Source organism: Urocitellus parryii, chromosome 3, assembly GCF_045843805.1.
Source record: "Urocitellus parryii isolate mUroPar1 chromosome 3, mUroPar1.hap1, whole genome shotgun sequence".
Taxonomy (NCBI): domain Eukaryota; kingdom Metazoa; phylum Chordata; class Mammalia; order Rodentia; family Sciuridae; genus Urocitellus; species Urocitellus parryii.
In genome coordinates, this window is record NC_135533.1 from 58,561,717 (window position 1) to 58,583,608 (window position 21,892).

General features: G+C 36.3%; 2 protein-coding genes across 2 annotated transcripts in view; one reads left to right on the plus strand and one right to left on the minus strand.

Moving 5' to 3' along the window:
• The window catches only part of Fbxl13 (F-box and leucine rich repeat protein 13), a 220,125-nt gene extending 213,988 nt beyond the window's left edge, over positions 1–6,137 (plus strand). Inside the window, exon 21 of the mRNA XM_026384982.1 lies at positions 5,951–6,137. Within this exon, the coding sequence (XP_026240767.1) occupies positions 5,951–6,137 (187 nt within the window). The remainder of the gene's footprint in view (positions 1–5,950) is intronic.
• Positions 6,138–9,147: 3,010 nt separating this feature from the next.
• The window catches only part of Fam185a (family with sequence similarity 185 member A), a 47,227-nt gene continuing 34,482 nt past the window's right edge, over positions 9,148–21,892 (minus strand). Inside the window, exons 7-8 of the mRNA XM_026384969.2 lie at positions 20,734–20,868; positions 9,148–10,759 (exon numbers count right to left, since the gene is read on the minus strand). Of these exons, the coding sequence (XP_026240754.1) occupies positions 10,647–10,759; positions 20,734–20,868 (248 nt within the window). The 3' untranslated portion in view covers positions 9,148–10,646. The remainder of the gene's footprint in view (positions 10,760–20,733; positions 20,869–21,892) is intronic.

A 21,892-nucleotide genomic window follows, 5' to 3' on the forward strand; every position in this document is an offset into this window, starting at 1 on the left:
AAAAAGAAAACATCACAACAGACACTATAAAAATATAAAAGATAATCAGAAATGATTCAAAAAACTTGTACTTCAATAAAATAGAAAATATTGAAGACATCAAAAATTTCTAGAGTCATATAATTTGCACAAATTGAATCAGGATGATATACACAATTTAAACAGATCAATTTCAAGTGATAAAATAGAAGATACCATCAGAAGTCTACCAACCAAGAAAGACCAGGACCAGATGGATACACAGCTGAATTCTATAAGATCTTTAATAAAGAAATAATACCAATACTCCTCAAATTATTTTGTGAAATAGAAAAAAAGGGAGCACTTCCAAACTCATTCTATGAGACTAGTATCACCCTGATTCCAAAACCAGGAAAAGACGCATCAAAGAAAGAAAACTTCAAATCAATATCTCTAATGAACATAGATGCAAAAATTCTCAATAAAATTCTGGCAAATCGATACAAAAACATACCAAAAAGATCATGCACCATGATCAAGTGGGATTCATCCCAGGGATACAAGGTTAGTTCAGCATATAGAAATCAATAAATGTAATTCATCACATCAATAGACTTAAAGATAAGAATCATATAATCACCTCAACAGATGCAGAAAAAAGCATTTGACAAAATACAGTACCCCTTCATGTTCAAAACACTAGAAAAACTAGGGATAACAGGAACATAACTCAACATCATAAAAGCTATCTATGCTAAACTCCAGGCCAACTTCATTCGAAATGGAGAAAAATTGAAAGCATTCCCTCTAAAACTGGAACAAAATTCCCACTACTACTATTTAACATAGGTCTTAAAACACTGGCCAGAGTAATTAGACAGATGAAAGAAATTAAAGGGATACAGATAGGAAAATAAGAACTCAAATTAGCACTATTTGCCAAGGATATGATTCTATACCTAGAAGATCAAAAAATTCCATCAGAAAACTTCTAGAATAAATGAATTCAGCAAAGTAGCAGGATATAAAATCAATACCCATAAATCAAAGGTATTTCTATATATCAGTGACAAATCCCCTGAAAGGGAAATGAGGAAAACTACCTCAAGCATGTACATTTCATAAATAAACTTTCTTAATTAAGTAGCCATGGAATAAGCTGAACCATAGCCCTTGTCACTTGAGGGTGAAATGGTTTCTGGTCCAAGGGTGTGTGGAAGGGGAAGAGAAGGGAAATGAAGGAGGGAGGGAGGGAGCGAGGAAGGAAAATTATTTGTAAAGCAGGCATGCCCTAAGTCCAGGTCTGTAAGAAGAGGGCAGCTAACTGGAGCTGGGTCAAAGAGAAAGGAGCAACTCCTTGAAAATTTTTGAAGCAGGGTAGAGACTCAATCTACTCTGATAAGTCTGGAGATAACTCTGATATAAATGTCAGTAAAATCATTTAAGGAAGATGCCATGAAATAAGGACCTTGGAGTCCCTGCTGAACTTGTTAAATCATTAAACAGCTAATTCTGGGCAAGATGACAGTGTTAATAAATAATGTGCTACTCAAAGGAGTTTAGCATCTCATCGATTAATCAATAGTGATTTTGCCAATCACTATTTTTGGAGATAATATTATTGAACTTTTAATAAGAGGAATTTTAGGGCTAGGGATATGGCTCAAGCGGTAGCGCGCTCGCCTGGCATGTGTGCGGCCCGGGTTCGATCCTCAGCACCACATACAAACAAAGATGTTGTGTCCGCCTAAAACTAAAAAATAAATATTAAAAAATTCTCTCTCTCTCTCTCTCTAAAAAAAAAAGAGGAATTTTAGGTAGAATGAAGACTTTCTGGCAAGGAACTCTTTAAACTTAATCATGGTATGGATATTAACAAGTGATTAATATGGTGTCTGGCCAAGAACACTCAAGATATCCAGTAATAGCCCAATTGTACCATTAATTACTCAGTTCTATTGCAGGGTTCCTAGATTAGTGTGTGTGTGTGTGTGTGTGTGTGTGTGTGTGTGTGCATGTGCACACACACAAAAAAAAAACCAAAGCAAGGCAGAATTTATATTTACTTGGGCCTTGTTCCCAAATCTCAATGCAAAATTCTAATTATACTAGATCTCTAGAAAATCTCTTTATCTAAGTCAGAACAGCAACAAGTCCTAATTTGTCTTCTACTACAATGCCTGCCTGTCTCTATCAACAAGAAGCAGGTAGAGACTTGGCCCTAATGCCTAGAAGAAGGCAGGCTTGTTCTATGCATTTCTTTGTCTAAAGAGGTCAGACTACCACTTTTTAGTCTTCTTAGAAGCTCTGTCCTGGCTCAGTTCCAGCAGGAAAAAGGCCTACAGCGCTTTGATTACATCTTTGTCTAGCAATGGAAGACAGTCCTCACTGCAGAGTGACTGGAAGAGTTCCAGTGTTTGAAATTGAAAGGCTCGAAGAACATCTGTCTTTATGTCCAATATCTAAAAGAGGGTACTGTTTGTCAGTCTGGGGGCTCCTGAAATACTTGGCTTCAAAACTTCAACTACAGAAATGGTAAGGCCTGACTGCATGCAGCTGTTTGAGGCCATCTCTAGGGGCTGCAGAGCAGCTTCCTTTTCCACTTACATCCTTAAGTGGAACTGGAAATGTACAGTGTCTGTGGACTGTTTTAGTCAGCTTTTTCATAGCATGTCCAAAATATCTGACAAGAAGAACTTAAAGGAGAGAAAGCTTATTTTGGCCCATGGTCTCAGAAGTTTTGTCCATAGTCAGTTGACTCCATTGCCCAAGGTAAGGAGAACATCATGGGGGAAGGGTTCAGCAGAGGAAAGTTGCTTAGCTCATGGTGAGGTCAGGTAACAGAAAGAGAAAAGGGAACCAGGGAAGGGGCCACGGAGAAAACCAACCCTTCCAGGGTATGACCCTCGTGACCCACCTCCTCCAGCCACACCCCATTTGCCCTCAGTTACCTCCCAGTCAGTCCATGCAAACTAATATGGACTGATTAAGTTATTGCTCTCAAAATCTAGTCATTTTACCTCTGAATACTCCCACATTAACAGGAGCTTTTGGGGGATACCTCACATCCAAACCATAATATGGACCCTTCGAAACAAGAGACAAAATCTCTAGTCCCTTATTTGTTGTTTGCTCTTGCCAGGGCCAGTGTGGTTCCCTCAACTAAGGTGTTTTGTTTTGTATGGGTGAAATGGAACCTTTGGCTTCTAGGAAAGAGGAGATTTTTCTTATTTGGGAAGAGGCTCAATAATTGAATCCATTTTTTAACATGAAAATATGTTTGCAGCCCTTAAAATGCAATCACAGCTTCCAGAAGAAATGGCTTTATCAACAAATTTCCCCATACTTACTATAATCTGGAAACACTACACTAACTTTGCAAAACAAGAAGCTTGGCTCATCCCAGTGTTTTTAAACCAGAAGAGGAGCAAACTTTTGTTGGTCAATGAGCAAACTAGCTAGCTATAGTTGTTTTGCAAGAGAGCACCGACCATAAGATATAACTGTCATTCTACAAACTCCAGGGTCTGAAAAGGCTCCCCCACTATTGGATTACTATTTTTATATCACAGATACCAACAAATTGACCCTGGCTCATAGCTGACTGAGGAACTATATGACCTGATATTTAATAAACATTGTCAAAGCTGGGCATGGTGGAGCATGCCTGTAATCCCAGCGGAGGCCGAGGCAGGAGGATTGTGAGTTCAAAGCCAGCCTCAGCAAAAGTGAAGCACTAAGCCACTAAGATCCTGTCTCTAAATAAAATACAAAAATAGGGCTGGGGGTGTGGCTCAGTGGTGACGTGCTCCTGAGTTTAATCCCTGGTACCCCCCAAAATAAACATCATCAAACTTAGCAATAATTGTACTTATCCTCACACCAGCTATCTAGAACCCTCAAAAACATATAATTTAGTCAACTACCTGGAGATCCTTTACTCTCTAAAATAAACATTTCCTTTTCTTAAAGGCCAAGGCCTCTGTTGTCTCTAACTATAGTATCTGGTACTACAATCAGTGTCAGTGGTGTTGAATCAAATGACAACTGTGAACTGCTGTATGTGTGTCCAGAGCTGATTCAAAGGACAAGGGTCAGGAGGGCATTGGAAATAGGGACCTAAAAATGCCTCTTCTAGACCAGCAAACCAGCAGAAGTCAAGAGAGTTAAAAGGACTTTCACACTCAGCTGCTGAAATCTCTTCCTTTGGCTGTTAATGCTAGGTTTCACAGAGAGACAAAGAAATTATGGCCTTAAATAACTTACTATTTTTTTAAACCAAAGGAAGATAACAAAGTTCAAAATTATAAACAATGCCATGAGGTTCTATATTAGAAAGAAATTAATTATATGATTAACTTCCTAAAGAAGTTCAGAGAAGGAACGCATTGGGTCGAATCTTTATACAAGAGGCTAGATTGGCTTGGAGTTTGATGGATAAAGTTTAGACAGGTAGAGATGGGATGAAGGTTAACAACGGAGTTCTGCTGCTTGGGATAGTATCTCCCCCCTTTGAAACTGGTGATGCCAATGTATTATGCCTCAATTTACTCCAATACTTGGTATTTTGTTTTGGTAAGTCTTTGGAGGGAAATCTTGCAGAAGATATATGAAGAGGTACAGAAATCTCAATTCCATAGAATTGAAAAAAAAAAAGAAATATCAGAAGAATATGGGGAAAGCAAAAGATACAAGCTTATTCTTTTTATATAATAATGTTTTACTTAGAGGACATATAAAGGTTTATACAAGATGTTTAACATAGAATAGATCCTTTAAAAATATTTTTAAAATTAACAATATAAAACCTTATTTTTGACCATAATTTACCATTTCACACTTTGAGAATAAATATTAAGAAACGACACTTGTTTGCCAAGTTTTAGCACAAGGAGATGGTAGTTTTGAACTAGAAATTAGTATATAACAATTACTTTTACTCAAATTATTCTTTAAATTTATATAAATCATGTGTGAGTGCAAGTATGTTAGCCAAAAAGCAATGTGGTAAGAGGCAGAATTAGCAATGCTTTGGTTGTCTCCTTGTTGAGTTTGGTTATGATTAACAGCATTTTAAACTAACATGTCTCTGCTTTTTCCATTTTCATTGCCCTATCTGAACTCATATGGACATTTAGTACAAATTTAACTCCAAGGTGTGGTAATACCAGCTCCATATCAATGACTCAGTTACTTTTGCAATTAATAATTCAGTGTAACAGACTGCAATAGTAGTGGGGAAAGTAGGCCCTTAATGGGTGAACATCATAGTTACTCATTTCTAATCCAATACAAGTGGCCAATTATTCATTGCCTTTTTAGTACTGGCCTTGTAATTTGAACCAATTTCCTAGGAAAGTCCTCTGCCCTCAAAATGGCTTTGATATACTTTGTTTCTGATGCTTTCCTCCTCCCTCCTTCCCTCCCTCCCTCCCTTTCTTCCTTCCTTCCTTCCCCAAGAAAGACAGTTATTTTTAATCATTTGGCTGTGGACTCTTTTGAGTCACAGACCTTCTTCTCAGGGAAATGTGTATTTGAAACAAAACTACGTGGACTTTCAGAGACCCTCATGGACCTCCCTGAAGTTAGTTCATTCATGTATCTAACGAGGATCTGTGACGTCTGGGTTAAGAGCTTCTGCCCTGGTGCCTGGTCTGCCTTCATAGGTTGGCTGGTTAGGTTACTCCCTTATTAGAAACCCTGGATATACCAGGAGAGGGCTTGCTCAAGAGCTCTCTATTTAGAGTGACCTCAGTGTTCCCACTCCATGGCCATGCAGTCTTCTTACCCACTCACTGAGTACTCTGAACAGGCTGAACCAGACCTGCTTAGGCTCTGGGATCCTGGTTATCAGCCCAGTTATCCAGAAAGGCAAGAGAGCTCTGAAGTGAATTCAACTTGTGACAAAGTTCTCTTAATTCCAAATGTGGTCTAGTTGAAAATGGTATACTAGGAATTAACTTGCTAACACTAATCATTGTTATTCTAGGGAGGCAGCTCACAAAATGTCATCTGTAGTCCAGCATCAGGAATACAGCTGCAGTGATCCTCCAAGTTGGTTTGGCTATGACGGTGGTGGCAATCCTCTTAATGTTCAATATACAAAACCATTTAAAGGTGTCCCAGAGGTGACAGTGAAAGAGTCAGAGTACAGTAGTACTGAAGAGGAAGTATGACCTTCAGCCTCAAGCAGGAAAAAAAAAAAAAAACCCAAAATTTAGAACCTAGCAACCTTTCTTCACTTGATGAAAGTATTTTTTTCTAGCTGGATCTCAGTAACAATGTAAACAAGCAGCAAGTCATCTTCTGATTCTTAATCCCACCTACAAATGTTTCTAAATATATTGGTTTTTCTGTCTAAGTAATCATGATCCCTAAATTTAATCAAACCAATAATTTTGACATTATCAAATTTAAGGTTGTATTATAGGAAACAACCCTGAGAGATGTAAATTTTTTGAAAAGAATTTTTAAATTTGTCTCTAAATAAGCAAGGATGGCCATATAAGTCAAAATAAAAATTTGAGCCAGGACAATGTCTTTAAGGATCTGTGAAGCTTTATTATAAAAGATAGACATCCATTTTCAAAGGAAAAGGGGCTCTTTTTTTGTGATTTCCAGGTATTTTACAACAAAACAGAACTAAACACAAATTAGCTCTGGATTCATTTAAACACTTTAATAGGGGAAATTAAATAGAAGCAAAAATTGTCTATGAACAGAAAAGTTATAATTCCTATAATGTCTCAGAAACATCTTTTTAATCAAGTTTGCACTATGGAGGAATTTTTTAAAACCAAACTGTGTCAAAAAAGATGTTCCCTCAATTTTTGCTAGGAGGTATGGGCTATTAATTGCATACACTGATATTGACAGAGTCCAGGAGAAAGCACAGCTCTGTTCTGACTGCTACATACAGGCGCATCAGTGATATTAGACAGTATTTTTTTAAACTTTCCTATTTCCTCAATAATTTCCCTCTTAAATGGGGTTATTCCCTGTCTTCTTGTTTACCTTAAGTTTGAAATAAATATAAAAACTTAAAGATAGGAAAGTTATTTTGGAAAGTTTTAAAAGGGATGTACAAGCATTATTATAGGGTACTCTGTGTTAGCTAATGTTATGGTTTTGATATTAGGTGTTCCCAAAAAACTCATGTGTGAGACAATGCAGGAAGGCTTAGAGGTAAAATGATTGGGTTATGAACATCTTAATCTAATCAGTGTGTTCATCCCCTGATAGGAATTAAGTGGGTGGTAACTGTAGGCAGGTAGAGTATGGCTGGAGGAGGTAGGTCATTTAGGGCATACCTCTGGGGTCAACATTTGTCCTTGTTTAGCAAAGCTCTTTCTCTCCCTGCTTCCTGTGGTGATGTCTTGAGTTGCTTTCCTCTACTACATTCTTCTGCTGTGATGTTCTGTTTCACTTAAGCCCTGAGAAATGGAGCCAGTGGTCTATGGACTGAGATCTCTGAAATTGTGAGCCCCCAAATAAACTTTCCTCCCTCTAAAATTGTTCTTTTAGGTCCTTTGGTCACAGCTGAGAAAAAGCTGACTAAAATAGCTAATCTCCCCCCGCCCTTTTTTTGGTACCAGGGATTGAACTCAAGTGCACTCAAACACTGAGCCACATTGCCAGCCCTATTTTGTATTTTATATTAGAGACAGGATCTCACTGAGTTTCTTAGGGCCTCTCTAAGTTGCTGAGGCTGGCTTTGAACTTGGGATCCTCCTGCCTCAGCCCCCTGAGCCCCTTGTGCTACCACACCCGGCTCCTCCCTCATTTTTGAAAGGGCTTTTCTTTTTACCTGATTTTAAAAAAATTCCTTTTTCCTTTGGTACTCAGGATTTAACCCAGGGGTGCTACATCCCCAGTCCTTAATTTTTAAATTTGAGACAGGGTCTCACTAAGTTACTGAGGCTGGCCTTGAACTTTTGATGCTCCTGCCTAAGCCTCCTGAGGGCTGGGATTATGGGTGTGTGTCACCTCTACTTGACTTTTAAAAATAAGTAGTGGAAAGGTTCCTGGGAGTGGACAGCAGGGGAATCAAATAAGTAGAAAATCTTAAGACCTGAGCCAAGATGATTATGGTAGGAGTGAAATTTTAAACTAAATTTGGAAATTTCTGGCAGTTTCATAAAAATTAGCTTCAGAAGTCTAACCCCTAGATGTCTCATGCAAACAACTATAGAAGAGGCAGTTGGTTTCCAAAGGAGTACCTGCATGGGTAAGACCAGGCCAAGGAAAAATATACCCTGTGATGTTTTCTAGAAACCCAGCAGGTTACTTTATAGGCAAAGATTGCTCCCAAACTCTGTAATACCCTCCTTGTAACAAGAACAAGAGACCCATTCATTCATTCTGGTGAGATAAACGTAGAGGTACAGAATTGAAAGAAAAGGGGTAGGTGTTAGAAAAAATGAGCCATGCAAGGGAACCATATGTACAATGCCATAATAATAATAGCTATAGTAGGCTGCAATTATAGTCATGACCTTCTGCTTGTTGTTGGCTAATTTCATCAACTTTATTTTTAGACATGAAAATGTTTATATAATTCCATGAGGGTGAAAAAAGTTTATAAAAATTGCCTTACTGCCTCACATTTTCCTCTCCTGACAGTTTAACACACACACACACACACACACACACACACACACAATCACCTCAAATATACCAGCATATGAATATCTTTCAAATTTATATAAATTCTGGTTTCATGAAGACTGAACTAAAAGAAGACATTAAGATATCCCACAAAGTTGAATTTATTTCAAAAATAAGAAGTTAGCTGGGCACGGTGGTGCATGCATATAATCCCAGCAGCTCAGGAGGCTGAGATAGGAGGATCACGAGTTCAAAGCCAGCCTCAGCAATGGTGAGGCACTAAGCAACTCAGTGAGACCTATCTCTAAATAAAATACAAAATAAGGCTGGGGATGAAGCTCAGTGGTTGAGTGCCTGAGTTCAATCCCTGCTCCCCCTCCAAAAAAAAACAAAGAAGTTAAAAACAGAACTTTAAAGAAATGAAATAGTAACAAAAAGGAGATTATTCTAAATTGCAGCATTTAAAAATGGTTATTAAAATTTAGTATTTAAAAGTTGATTTATCCTAGTCATAAAAATATAATCTAATAAACAGATCTATTCAGTATTGTATAATTTAAATGTTCTAAGAATAAAGTTGAAAAGAAATGAATTTCATAAAATAACTTTATAAAGTACACCATTATAAAATTGAAAATCTATCTTCATACATCAGGCAATAAAATAACTTTTTTTCTCCTAACTAGTTATATATTATATTACACAAAAGATATTAAGAATCAATAGCAACTGCTTCACAATTATAAGATTTTATTTACAACTTAAATTTCCAATGATGTTTAAGAGATATTCAGTAGAAAACCTGTCATATGAGAGCTATAGTACAAAGAATTCTAAGATAAATACCCTTCATGACTGATGCCTTTGCATAATCTCTTCACCTTGAGTGGAAATGGAAACTCTTGATTATGCTGAAATTTCACTCCCATGATCATGTGACATATGATAAAATACAAATTATTCTGGGTGGGCCTGAACTCATCTTTGAAAGTCGAGATTTCTCAACTTTTAAAAAATAAGTCAGACACTCAAGCATGAGAAGGACTCAAGTGTGTCACTGCTGGCTTGAAGATGAAGGGTGCCACACAAGCAGGGTTGAATGTAGCCTCTAGAAGCTTAGAGTGATTGCTAGCAGACAGCCAGCAAGAAAATGGATATCTTAGTCATATATTCATAATGAACTAGATTTTACCTATCATCTGAATGAATCTGGAAGTAGATTTCTCCTCAGAGACTCCAGATAAGAAGTCAGCCTTGCTAACACCTTGATTCTGGCCCTTTGATATCCTGAGCAGAGTAGTCAGCCATCTGGGTTCCTGACCTACAGAACTGTGATCTGATGAGTGAGTATTAATTTAAGCTGCTAAATTTGTGGTACAGTGGTTCCCCCTTATCTGAGGTTTTGCTTTCATGGTTTTGGTTACCTCTGGTTGATGACAATTCCAGAAATAAATAATTTATAAGTTAAAAAAATAGTCTGGTAAAATCTATGGTAAGATTGAATGTTTCAGCCTGGGGTTGTAGCTCAGCAATAGAGTGCTTGCCTGGCACACATGAAGCACTGGGTTTGCTCCTCAGCACCACATAAAAATAAAATAAAGGTATTGTGTCCACCTACAACTAAAAATATATTAAGAAAAAGAATAAATGTTTCACCTGTGAAAGGGTGAAGAAGGAAAAAGAAGCTAGTTTTGCTGTTGCAACTCAAACTGCTCAAGTTAGAGCTATAATGCACAAATGCTTAATCAAGATAACAAAGGCATTAAATTTGTATATGTATTTGTAAGAAATAACATGGTATACATAAAATTTGGTACTGTCCATGGCATCCGCTTGTGGGGTCTTGGAACATATCCCTTGAGAATAAGGGGAGCCTACTGTTATTTGTTACACAGCAATAGAAAATGAATATGGTGGCTAAGTAAGTATTTTGAAAAGTCCCCCAATCCCAAACTATTTACCACTATTAATTCCTAATGCCACTGTTTTCAGCATTTATACGAACAGTGGAAGTTGCATTTTTGTGTCACAGTTTGCTGATCATTATTTTAATAGCACAAGTACAGATCAAGCCATTCTTAGTCTTGCAGTTTCAGGGACTGAAACCAGCTTTGACTTCTAAAACTTATAGTGCCTTTTGGGGCAGCAACATTAATCCATTTTTCATGTTTGCTTGCTTGATTCATGAGTCCTGAAATAGAAAATTGCATAAAGTTATATCTTAATGGGCAAGAATAATATATAAGCACACAAATCTTACCATACATCTCTAAAACCAATACTTTAGAATGCCAAAAATCTTAACAAGTAGTTTGAGTTGAGAAAGAGCCACAAAGAGGTTATGTGGGCTTGCTCTCCTTTCATTTTCTTAGAACAATTGAGAGGCAGCTGCTCTGCTTTTACTTGTATCATTTTTAAAGGAAGGTTTTAAAAGAGTTTTATTGAAGTATAGTTGACAAAATAAACCACATGTATTTGAAATATACAATGTAATAAGTTTTGACATATGTAAGAAATCTGTGAAACTGTCTCCTCATTCAAGATAAGGTATATCATCCAGCATTCCCAAAAGTTTTCTTAACCCCTTTGCAATCTTTCAGTCATGACCCTCTACTATAGTTTGGATCTGGAATGTCCCCCAAAGACATGTACTAAAGGCTTAGTTCCCAGCATGGCACTATTGGAAGGTGGAAGAACCTTTAAGAGGTGGGGCCCAGTGAGAGTCCTTCTGGTTACTGGGGACAAACCCTTGAAGAGGATAGTGAAGCCCCGCCTTTCTTCATCCTGTCTCTTGTTCAATTCCTGGTAATGAAGCTCTGCACTACCACACACTCCCTACCATGATCTGCTGCCTTGCCACAAGCCCAAAAGCAATGGAGCCAATTGGTCATGAAATGGAACCTCTAAAACTTAGCCAAAACAAATCTCTTTTCAAGTTGATTATCATAGTATTTCTTGCAGTAAAAGAAAGCCAACACACTAACACACCCTCCCTTCTTTCCTTATCCCCAGCAATCAATGATCTGCTTTGTGTTACTATGAATTGCATTTTCAAAAAATTTCTAAACATGGAACCATACAGTATGTACTCTCTCTCTTTTCAAAATCTGTCTTCATTCACTGTATTATGTTGAGACTCATCTATATTGTTCTGTGTATCCAGTAGTTTCTTCACAGGCATGGTAGTCAGTACTTTGTTGGGTGCTCATGAGTACCATCTACAGAATCCCCTGTGCTGTTGTTCCCTCTTGTCTGAAACTTTGTCTCCTGAGCTCTGGGAAGCCCTGGTCTGCCCAGTCTCCCCACTCAGTCTCCTGTAGTCCGAGTATCTGCAAGGCTCTGGCTCTATTATCTGTCATTGGCCTGCAGCCTGGAAACTCTCAATGGAAAAACTATGGCAATCACAGAGCTCACCCATCTCTGCTCCTGTAACCAAAAGCTTGGCCCCTGTACCCAATGCCAATTTAATAATGAGGACACAGTTTTGAGAAAAAGGAAAAAGTTTATTGCTTTGCTAGCAAAGGAGAAGTTTGTGACTCTCCCAATCAGAAGGGATGGCAGGGTGGGTGTCACATACCAGGTGTATTCTGGTAGGGGACCTCTGGGGGCCCTGATGAAATGTTAGAATTCATTTGTTCATTTGGGAGATATTCATTTCCCAGATCCTCAGAAGGCATCTCCTTCCTGTAGTGGGTGTGTTCAAGGGCAATTAACTAGGTGAAGAAAGGATAACACTATCTTCCCAATCTTGTTAGGGAGAGGTAGAGGGGAGAAGAGAGGAAAAAACATTAAAAAAATAAGCCTTAGAGCAATGAGGGCTATTTTCAGAAGGTGAAGGTACCACTGTTACACTCTAGTTCTTGTTTTCTCTGTTAATTAAAGTAACTAAGGTCTTATATCTCCTCTGGAGCTTCACTGTTTCAGGATTTAAGAAGCCAGTCTAAATTGAACTGAAGAGTTGTGTATACACTGTTAGGAGTTCACTAGTTAAATGCAAGTTAACAAATCAGAGACTAATTCTCTTCTTCAGTATAGTTTTTTCCTTTAGTACCACAAGGTATTCTTGGCTGAAGAAAAGATGCTTTCTACCATGAGATATTTGTGTTAAGGGTTCTTCTGATGCATATTCTTCTTTGAATTCTTGCCTCTCTTCCTTTAGCTCTGACCCACCACCCTGTCCAAGTCCTAGAGCTCACTGCATCTTTTTCAGACACAGCTGAGTATCCCCTTCTTCTTCTTTTGCTATATTTTCAATATGATCATTACTTCTCATTAGCTTTGCTGAACTGATAATATCTCTGTGCTCCATTTAGTAAATCCCTGTTAAAAGCTTCCCTTTCTCCTCCAACTCTTCATTAATAGGGTTCGGTACTACCAACTTTATCTGTTTTTCTGTGCCTGTGCTACACTTGGGAGGTCAGGATTTCAAGGTACCTTGCATCAAATTGTTTGTCTGTAATACAGAATTTCTTTTTCTGGTAATTCAAATAAATGTTAAGGAAAGAACTAGAAATCCTTAGCTTGTTCTTTAATACCATTTAGCACCAATAATAAAACATCAGCAATAGTAGGGACTTCCTAAATATCTGGGAGCTTTGTCTTAATATATAGCTCATCACTTCCCAGGTTGTTGTGCATTTCTTATGGAGTGAGAAGCCCATCTACCCACTTCCTCCTGCAGCAGGAGAGGCTAAGCACCATGCTGCTGTGGGTAACAGCAAAAAGTGATTTCAGCTTAGTGACAATATTCAAAAGACAGGGCAGTTTACAAGATACCATTTAGTTTGCTGAAAACAGCCTTTTTGCCAATAAGCAATTTACTGAAAGCTCTTTGTACTTTGGAGTGAATCTATGGTGAAGACTCATATTCTAATTTGTAAAGTATAAATCCTTCCTTCAAAAGTCTTACAACACATATTGGAACTTGGGGTTCCAAAACCTTGTACCTTATTTAATGTTCCTTTGCCAGTGAAAATAAGGCACTTTTTCTGTGACCAAGAAATGAGAAAATGACTAGCCTATCCCTATGTAGGTATGGCTTCTATTGAGAATGAGGAAAGGTTGCTTAAGACATATGTTTAACTCTGCCATTTGCTTTCTAAACCCCTACCCCTGATCTGTTCTAACATATGTATCTACAAGTTCTTTCTACTTTTAACCCAAAAGGCACCTAATCTAATCAGCTCTAACTATGGACAAACACGGGGTTCTGGGGAATAATTTGCAGAATTATTTCTCTTTTTAAAATACAGGATTAAAAAGCTTCTTAGAAAGATGAGCTTCTTCCTGCCTCCCTCCAACTCTCACTTCAGACTTTGTTTATTTACATTTGGTTCAAAGAGACACTTCTGCATTTTTTGAAGCAGATAAAACTTCAGCACATCAGGGTTGGAGGGTTCCCTTTTTCACATGACAAATACCATGGACCATGCACTACCACAAGCACCATACTAAGTAATTTAGGGAGATTCAAAAAATATAAAAAGACAAATTATGCCTTCACGAGGTTTACCAGTACACTAGGAAAAGAAATCATACATGTATGAAACAATATGAAAATAACTACTCTGAACTTTTATTATTTTTAACACATAAATTTCATAAAGTAAACCCCTAACAATTAAATTCCATACAGAATATTCTGTCAACAATAACTAGAGTTTTCTTTTAATAAAAGTACAACCCAAGATATTTTGACAAAAAGTCTTTACTGATAAGAAAATATTTATAAGCTAGTTTTAATGGTACCCATCTATTATATTTTCTCTCCAATATCTGGAACAGTAACAAAGTTAACAGTACTTTAGGCATTGAGCAAGAATACAATTAGTAAGTTCTGCCTGAGAAACAATCTCATAGACTCCTTCCTCAGTTCTGTCCTTCTGCGATATCCAATCCTATCTATTTCCTTTTTCATCTCAGACTTATAATTCTAATTTCTAAGAATTCAACTTTGGTCTTTTTCATATCTCATATGCCTTAAGTTTTTGAACATATGGAATAACAATTATGATGATGGTTTTATTTTCCTTCTCTGCTAATCTAATATCTGTGTCCTTTCTGGGTTGGTTTCATTGGTTCTTCTTTTTGTTATGGTTCATGTTTTCTTTCCTCTTTGAATGTCTGATAGCCTCTGAATGGATTTCAGATGTTGTAAATGTTACTTTGTTAGGTGCTAAATACTTTGTATTCTTATAAATCTTGAGTTTTGCTTGTGAATGAAGTTAAGTTACTTGGAAACAGTTTAAGTCTTTCATCTCTTGCTTTTCTCATTTGTCTGGCAGTTTTGGAGTTGAGTTCTATCTAGGACTATTTGTTGCCCACTACCCAAAGCCCTATGAGTTATGATTTGTGTTTCTGATCTAGTGGGTAGAAGGGGCATTATTTCTAGATGCGTGTGAGCACTAGGCTCTACTCCCTCTGGAAGTTTGTTCTGCAAAATTAGTTGTTTTGGTCTCTGTGGACTCATATTGGATCTCATCAATTCAGGTAGTCTGCCAGTAATAGTTCTCTGTACTTAGCTTGATGACTTCCTTGGCAGTGATCAAGGCTCATTTTATTTGTTTCCCACCTCCCAGTGACTACTTTCTCTACTTTCTTTACTGCTTGATGTCCAGTGTCTTGAAAACTTCAAATATTTTGTCTGTTTAATGTGTGTGTGTGTGTGTGTGTGTGTGTGTGTGTGTGTGTGTCTATCACAGCTTCAGGTAGGAAGGTAACTTGGTCCCTTTAACTCCATCTTAACTGAAGGACTACATTGTTTTTCTTTCTTGGCCTCCCCCTTCCACTCCTTCCAATTTTTCTCCTTCCATTTCTTACCCCTACACAGACTGACAAGAAATTACAAAAATAGTACAGAAAGGTCCTGTACATTTTTCACACAGTTCCCCCAATGGTAACATCTTACATAATTATAGTACGTTATCAAAACCAGAAAATTGGCTGGCAAAGAACAATTCATTAGACTATAGATCTTATTCACATTTCTCCACTTATTCCATGCATTATTTTTTTGGTAGGATTTTGTGCTCTTTTATGACATTTTATCACCTATATAGACTCATATGGCACTTATTATAGTCAAAATACAGAACTATTCTTCCCTTAGATATCCCTTTAAAAATCACACCCTCCCTCCCACTCCTTGTCTAACTTTTGGCAACCACTTGTCTGTAAATTTTGTCTTTTCAGAATGTTATACCAATAGAATAATCTTAACATTTTAAAATTGGCTTTTTTCACTCTAAACAGTACCTTGTTCCATTCAAATTGTGTATCCAATAGATTGATTGGTCCTTTTTCCTGGCAAGTTATATTACTTTACATGGACATACCATTTTGTATATCCATTCACCTATAAAAGGGTATTTGTGTTATTTTCAGTTTGGGGCTATTACAAATAAAGTTGGGAACTTAAGTTCCATTTCTCCAGGAAAAATATCCAAGAATATGACTGTTGGGTCCTATTCAGTTTTTTAAGATACTGACACTCTCAATTCTAGAGTAAATGTATCATTTTACATTTCTATCGGCAATGTAAGGAAAGATCCAATTTCTCTGCATCTTTCCCAGTGCTTGGTATTATCAGTATTTTGTATTTAGCCATTCCAGCAAATATGTAATGGCACTTTATTCCAGTTTTAATATGCATTTCCCTAATGACTAGAGATGTTGAACATCATTTGTGTATTTATTTGCCATTACGTATCTCCTATGGTTGCCTTGTTTCTTAAATCTTCCATGATCAAAGTTTTTGACTCATAAATTATGTTTATGTACACAGAAGTTTTATGTGCATAAATCTTCATGAGTGGTAAGAGTTCACTCAGGATAAGGATTTGGCTATGGTAAAAGACATAATTTTAAAAAACCCTACAGTCATCACAAATATTTTGTCATAGTGCTCTAAGACTGAGGTGAACACTTTGATGTCTAGGGGTTAGCACACTATAGTCCATAGGCCAAATCTGGCCACAGGACTGAATTTATATGGCCTGAAAGCTAAGAATGGCTTTTACATTTTTGAAGGGCTGTTAAAAAAACAAAAAAAGAATGTACAACAGAGAGCACGTGTGACCTGCCAAGTCTAACACATTTACCATCTGGCCTTTTCAGATAAAATCTGCAGATGAATGGAAACAAAACCTGATTTTTTTTTTAACATTAACAAAGTTAATGTCTGATTACACATGATACTCCCAGGATCTTACACCTAACAAAAGGGTTGGAAAACAAAAACAGCATAATAAAAGCATAAATGATCAGAAGACAGATCCCACAGTAACTCCATGTCAAAGTATTCTTTAGCAGACAGATGTCAACTTAAGAGCATTCTTCATTCTGTTAGTGAATTTCTTTTATGTGGTCCTAATGCACATATAACTGACAAATGTGTGATAAGCTTGGAGAAAACCACAACTTCAGTGTGTTCTTTAAAAAAAAAGTTATTTCTAAAATTTCTATTAAAAGACTGCATTTCCTCCCATTGGAAGAGAAAACATGGTCCCTAGATTTTAAAAGTAGCATCAGTATAACTAATTAGAATACACACCCATACACACAAAGTAACATCCAATGGGCCATATCTCATTTCAACCTCTTTCCCAACCTATGAACCAGTTTTCCATTGTAAATTATAATACTATTGTACATATAACCCTCTGGCCTAAAGATAAACTGAGAACTAATCTAACTTGGTGTTTATTTTTATGTAATTTTTTTTATTTATATATGACAGCAGAATGCATTACAATTCTTATTATATAAAGAGAGCACAATTTTTCATATCTCTGGTTGTAGTTTATTTTTATTTCAAATGAATGTTATCTTTTATATGCTTTACATTTCCATTTGACTAAAATGAAATGAATCCAGTAGTGCCAACTTCCCTACTATATGGTGACAAACACCAATCCTATGCAATACACCTAACCTCTAGTACTTTTTAAATATCTAAATCTTGAAGTTTTAAAACAAAAGGACTTGGTACCACATGCATTTCTGAGCTTGGAGAATGGCTTGATAAAACACAGGTTTCATATCTAAGTTGATGTACCAAGTCTAAAACCCAGAAGAGAAGTCAACTTCTTATTAGAAATGTGTTACCTCAGTCATTACAACCTGTTGAATTTACCACTTAGAGTAGAACATAAAACTTAGAATCCAAGCTCTGTAAAGAGAATGCTCCACAGAGAACACATACTGTGCATAACCCATAGTCTTGGGCTTTCTTTTGATCTCAGAATAGCACACAATACTTGTAAATCACAGTAAGAATCATACAATTGAGTTTGTATCAGTGACAGCAATGGCAAGGCAAACCATGAAGCAGGAAATAAAAACAATTATAGGGTTGATATATCAAAACCCTTTGGGGAGCTTGAGCCTGAAGGACTAATTTTTACTGGCATGGCTTCTTGCAGAAATCATACTTATGCTACAGATTAAGTCCAGACTTCCTAGCAAGAAGGGTAATATTTCTGTTTCTCTGCCTTGTAGGATCTATGAGGAAGACCTAGATGAGCTGAGCTCAGGGGCTTATAGTAACAATGTACACTGAAGCTGCCCATTATTTCTAAAATTAGGTTTCAGACTGGAAATCTATACACCCACACGCTCTCCCACATACAAACCCTAAAAAAAGAAGAAGAAGAAGAAGAAGAAGAAACCCAATGTCTCTTGAAGTATTTCACTTTCAAAGTCTCTTAAAAGTATTTCATCTACTTGATAAATAAGGCCTGTGACCTTTAAGAATCAAACTAGGAGAGTTTGTTTTAAATCCAGTCACTAATTTATACAGCTCACTGTAAGACAGAATGCTGCTGTCTTTACCTGGGGTCTCTGTACACTGACACTCTAATGGATTTATCTAGTATCAGAGACAACACACAGATCTATCTGGTGCCCAATCCCATAGTGGACTCTGTAGGTCGGTATCTAGATTTTTGCACCATGAGCAGGAAATAAAATTTCTTCTACAATTTGGTTCTTCCTGATGTAAATAGAGATCAGAGTGTAAGACATAACAAATAACACATACAAACATCTAAATAAGCCAAGCAGCTTCATAATAACCATTGAAGTAAGTATGTATCTTCTCATTGCATTCATTAACCTTGTCCTTCAACCAAATTTGCTGAAAGTCTGTTTACTGAGTATAAGATAGCTCTGAAAAGACCAGACTACTATATTCTTTTTCCTGAATTACTGCAGAAATCTGCTAATTAGCTTTTCCTTCATCCACCATGGTTCTTTCCAATCTCCCTCCATCCCCCATGGTTCAGAGTGATCTTTCTAATACGCAAATGTGATTATATGACTCTATGTGACTATGTTAAAACCTTTCAATGACTTTGAGATGCTCTTAATATAAAAATCTAAGTTGGTCCTATGGGAGCAGATCTCTCCCAAACTCTCCATTTAGCCATTTTCCCTTTTACTCTCCTGTACTCTGGCTATATTTGATTTTTCATTTGCTCAAACTCACACACTTGCCTAATTTAGATATACCACCTTATACTCTAACAGTACTACATACATAGCTTTCTCATAACATCTTATTCCAGTGTATTGTGTGCACTGGTTTGTGTTACTTTGCACTCCTGCTGTCCAGCAGTGCCAGACTCCCTAAACATTTGTTGAGTGACAAACCAAATTTTTAAAAACAGAGAAGAAAGGAGAAGGAGGAGTTAGGCTAGGGAAAGATAATTTTTATTCCAAAATATATATATTAAGCCAGATGTAGCCTGTAATTCCAGCTACTTGAAAGACTGAGGCAGATGGACATAAGTTCAAGGACAGTCTAGGCAACTCAGCAAGATTCTGTCTCCCCCAAAAAAGGGCTGAGGGTGTAACTTAGTGGTAAAGCATCCTTGGGTTCAATCCCCAGTATGGAGAAGTAAGAAATATTTCATATATATATATATATATATATATATATATATATATATATATATAATATTTGAGGTGGTGCAGTTTATCAAAATGGAAATGGACAATAAGAATAAAGAGAGCAGGTCTGTAGATATTGATTTGGATGGAATATGTGCATAGAAGTAATGATTGAATTCATAAGAACAGGGGTTTAAATTAAATTTAAAATTCATAAAGGTATATGATTCTATGAGTAATAACAAAATATGACAAAATAGCTTTATGATTCAAGCATGCTTACATATATAAATAATTTAATTATGATTCAGAGAACTGTTACTTAAATTTGTATTATTGATTTAGATGACTGGGACCAACAATAGGTAACTAATGGCTTTTAATTAAACTCAAGAAATTAGATCACAAGACGTTGATTCTTAGCATGTTTGATACATTCAGATTCTCATCAAATTTTCTTTATGTAACTAAGAGCCTGTTCATTAGTCATTGAGTCAGATCTGAAAATATACAGGTATTATTTTTATACCTTTATGCTTTTCTTAATATTTTATTATTTTAACAAAACTACTTCTTAACTTTCATGACATATAAAATGAACATTTAAAACTGAAACTTGATCTTATGAAGACCGTACCCACCTCAGCACATATACAAACATTCGTTTTTCTAGTTAGTACCTCATGGTTAAGCATATAGGGTATGCCCATGCACACAGTTAAATTTCAAATCCTTTTTGATGCCATTCTGATAGAATTTAAAATAAAATTTCACCATCATGAATTTTTGTATCCATTTATACAACAAACATTTTAAAAATTGCATTGGCCATCAGTGCAGCTGACTATAATGAAAAATATACAAAATTATTTACATTTATAGGATTAATAATTTGCTATATTAAAAGAGGAAATTTATAATATGCATAACAAACCAAATTATTTTTCTTGAATCAAGCAAAGTTAGCTTTAAGTCTTACATTATAATATATGTTTTTAATTGATTTTCAAATTTAAGAATTAGAAAACAGATGTTCCATAAAAAAATTTAAATCCATTTTATCCAAGGACAGGACTAATGAGTGCTCCTAAATGATTTAATAGGTTCTTTTCAACAAAATGTCTCCATCATGTTACTGATAAGCAACAGAAAGAAAAAGGTGTTCAACATTAGAATGTGACAATGGAAGAGAATAAAATTGTGGCTAACTATACCACATTTCTACTTATGTATGGAAAATGAGTATTCACACATGGTAAAATGCATCCTCCTTACCAGTAATTATTACACCATCATCCTTATGAGCTTCAGCCATTTCCTGAACACAGATTTCTGGGTTCACATCAATTTCTTTCCCTGATAATTGTAAATGAGCTTGAAGAGAAGATGGTACCTTCACAATAACAGAACCTGTGAAAAATTTAAAGGAGAGCTTATTAGTCCAAAGCAATCTAAGTACCAGAATCCATTATAAATTAGATTGAACAAGGTTAGGATTGCTCCTTATACTATGTTTTTACTCCTCAGCACATTTATTCAAATAGCAGTGCCTTGTCTTTACTCCCAAGAGATAAAAGTTCCCTTACTCTCAAGGCATTCATAGTAACTCTGTCAAGAGTATGAGGCATTAGGAACATTATAAACTATTGGTTCTTCTTTTGCCAATAGCCCTACCCAATCCATCTGATATTAGAAAAGTGAGTGGATTGCTTCACATGCAGCTTATAGATAGGATTTACTATTAGTTAAGCATTTACTAAGAGCCAGCCACTTACTATCCACATGAAATTTATGAGGTACTATTATATTCACAATTTTACAGATGAGGACTTGCTCAAGGTCTCATGTTCTAGTGTTGGAACACATATCCAGTTAAATGACTACAAAGCCCATCTTTCAACCACTGATATTTTACACACTGCAACTTTATCGTATTACAAAACCACAACCAGAAACTAACACTGTGCCTACTGTGTGAAGGGAAAATAACAACAAAAGGAAAGGGATTATTATTATTATTATTATTATTTATGTATTTATTTTAGTGGATCACAGACTTTTGAGTATCTGAGGCCTGATACTCTATATTCAGTACAATCTGATAATTCAAACTCCTAAAGGAGTAAAAACAACAACAACAAAAACTCTGTTATAGCTGTGGAGTCATTTTTCAAAACAATTATGTAGGTTGCAGTACAAATTTACCAGTACACTCCTGTATCATAAGTTTCTTTCTCTTGTTTCTCATCAAATAAAGAGTCCTCTACCATAAAGCATTAACCCCATCTCTGTGAACTGTCAGATGGCATGCATTGTGAATGCTGAAAAGACTCCTTTTAGCATGTATTTATTTATGGGTCTGAGTTTTCCTTCTAGTCTACTTAACATCTGCTTGCATTGCCTAAAGTAACTGGTATCTCCTCAGTCTTCCTAA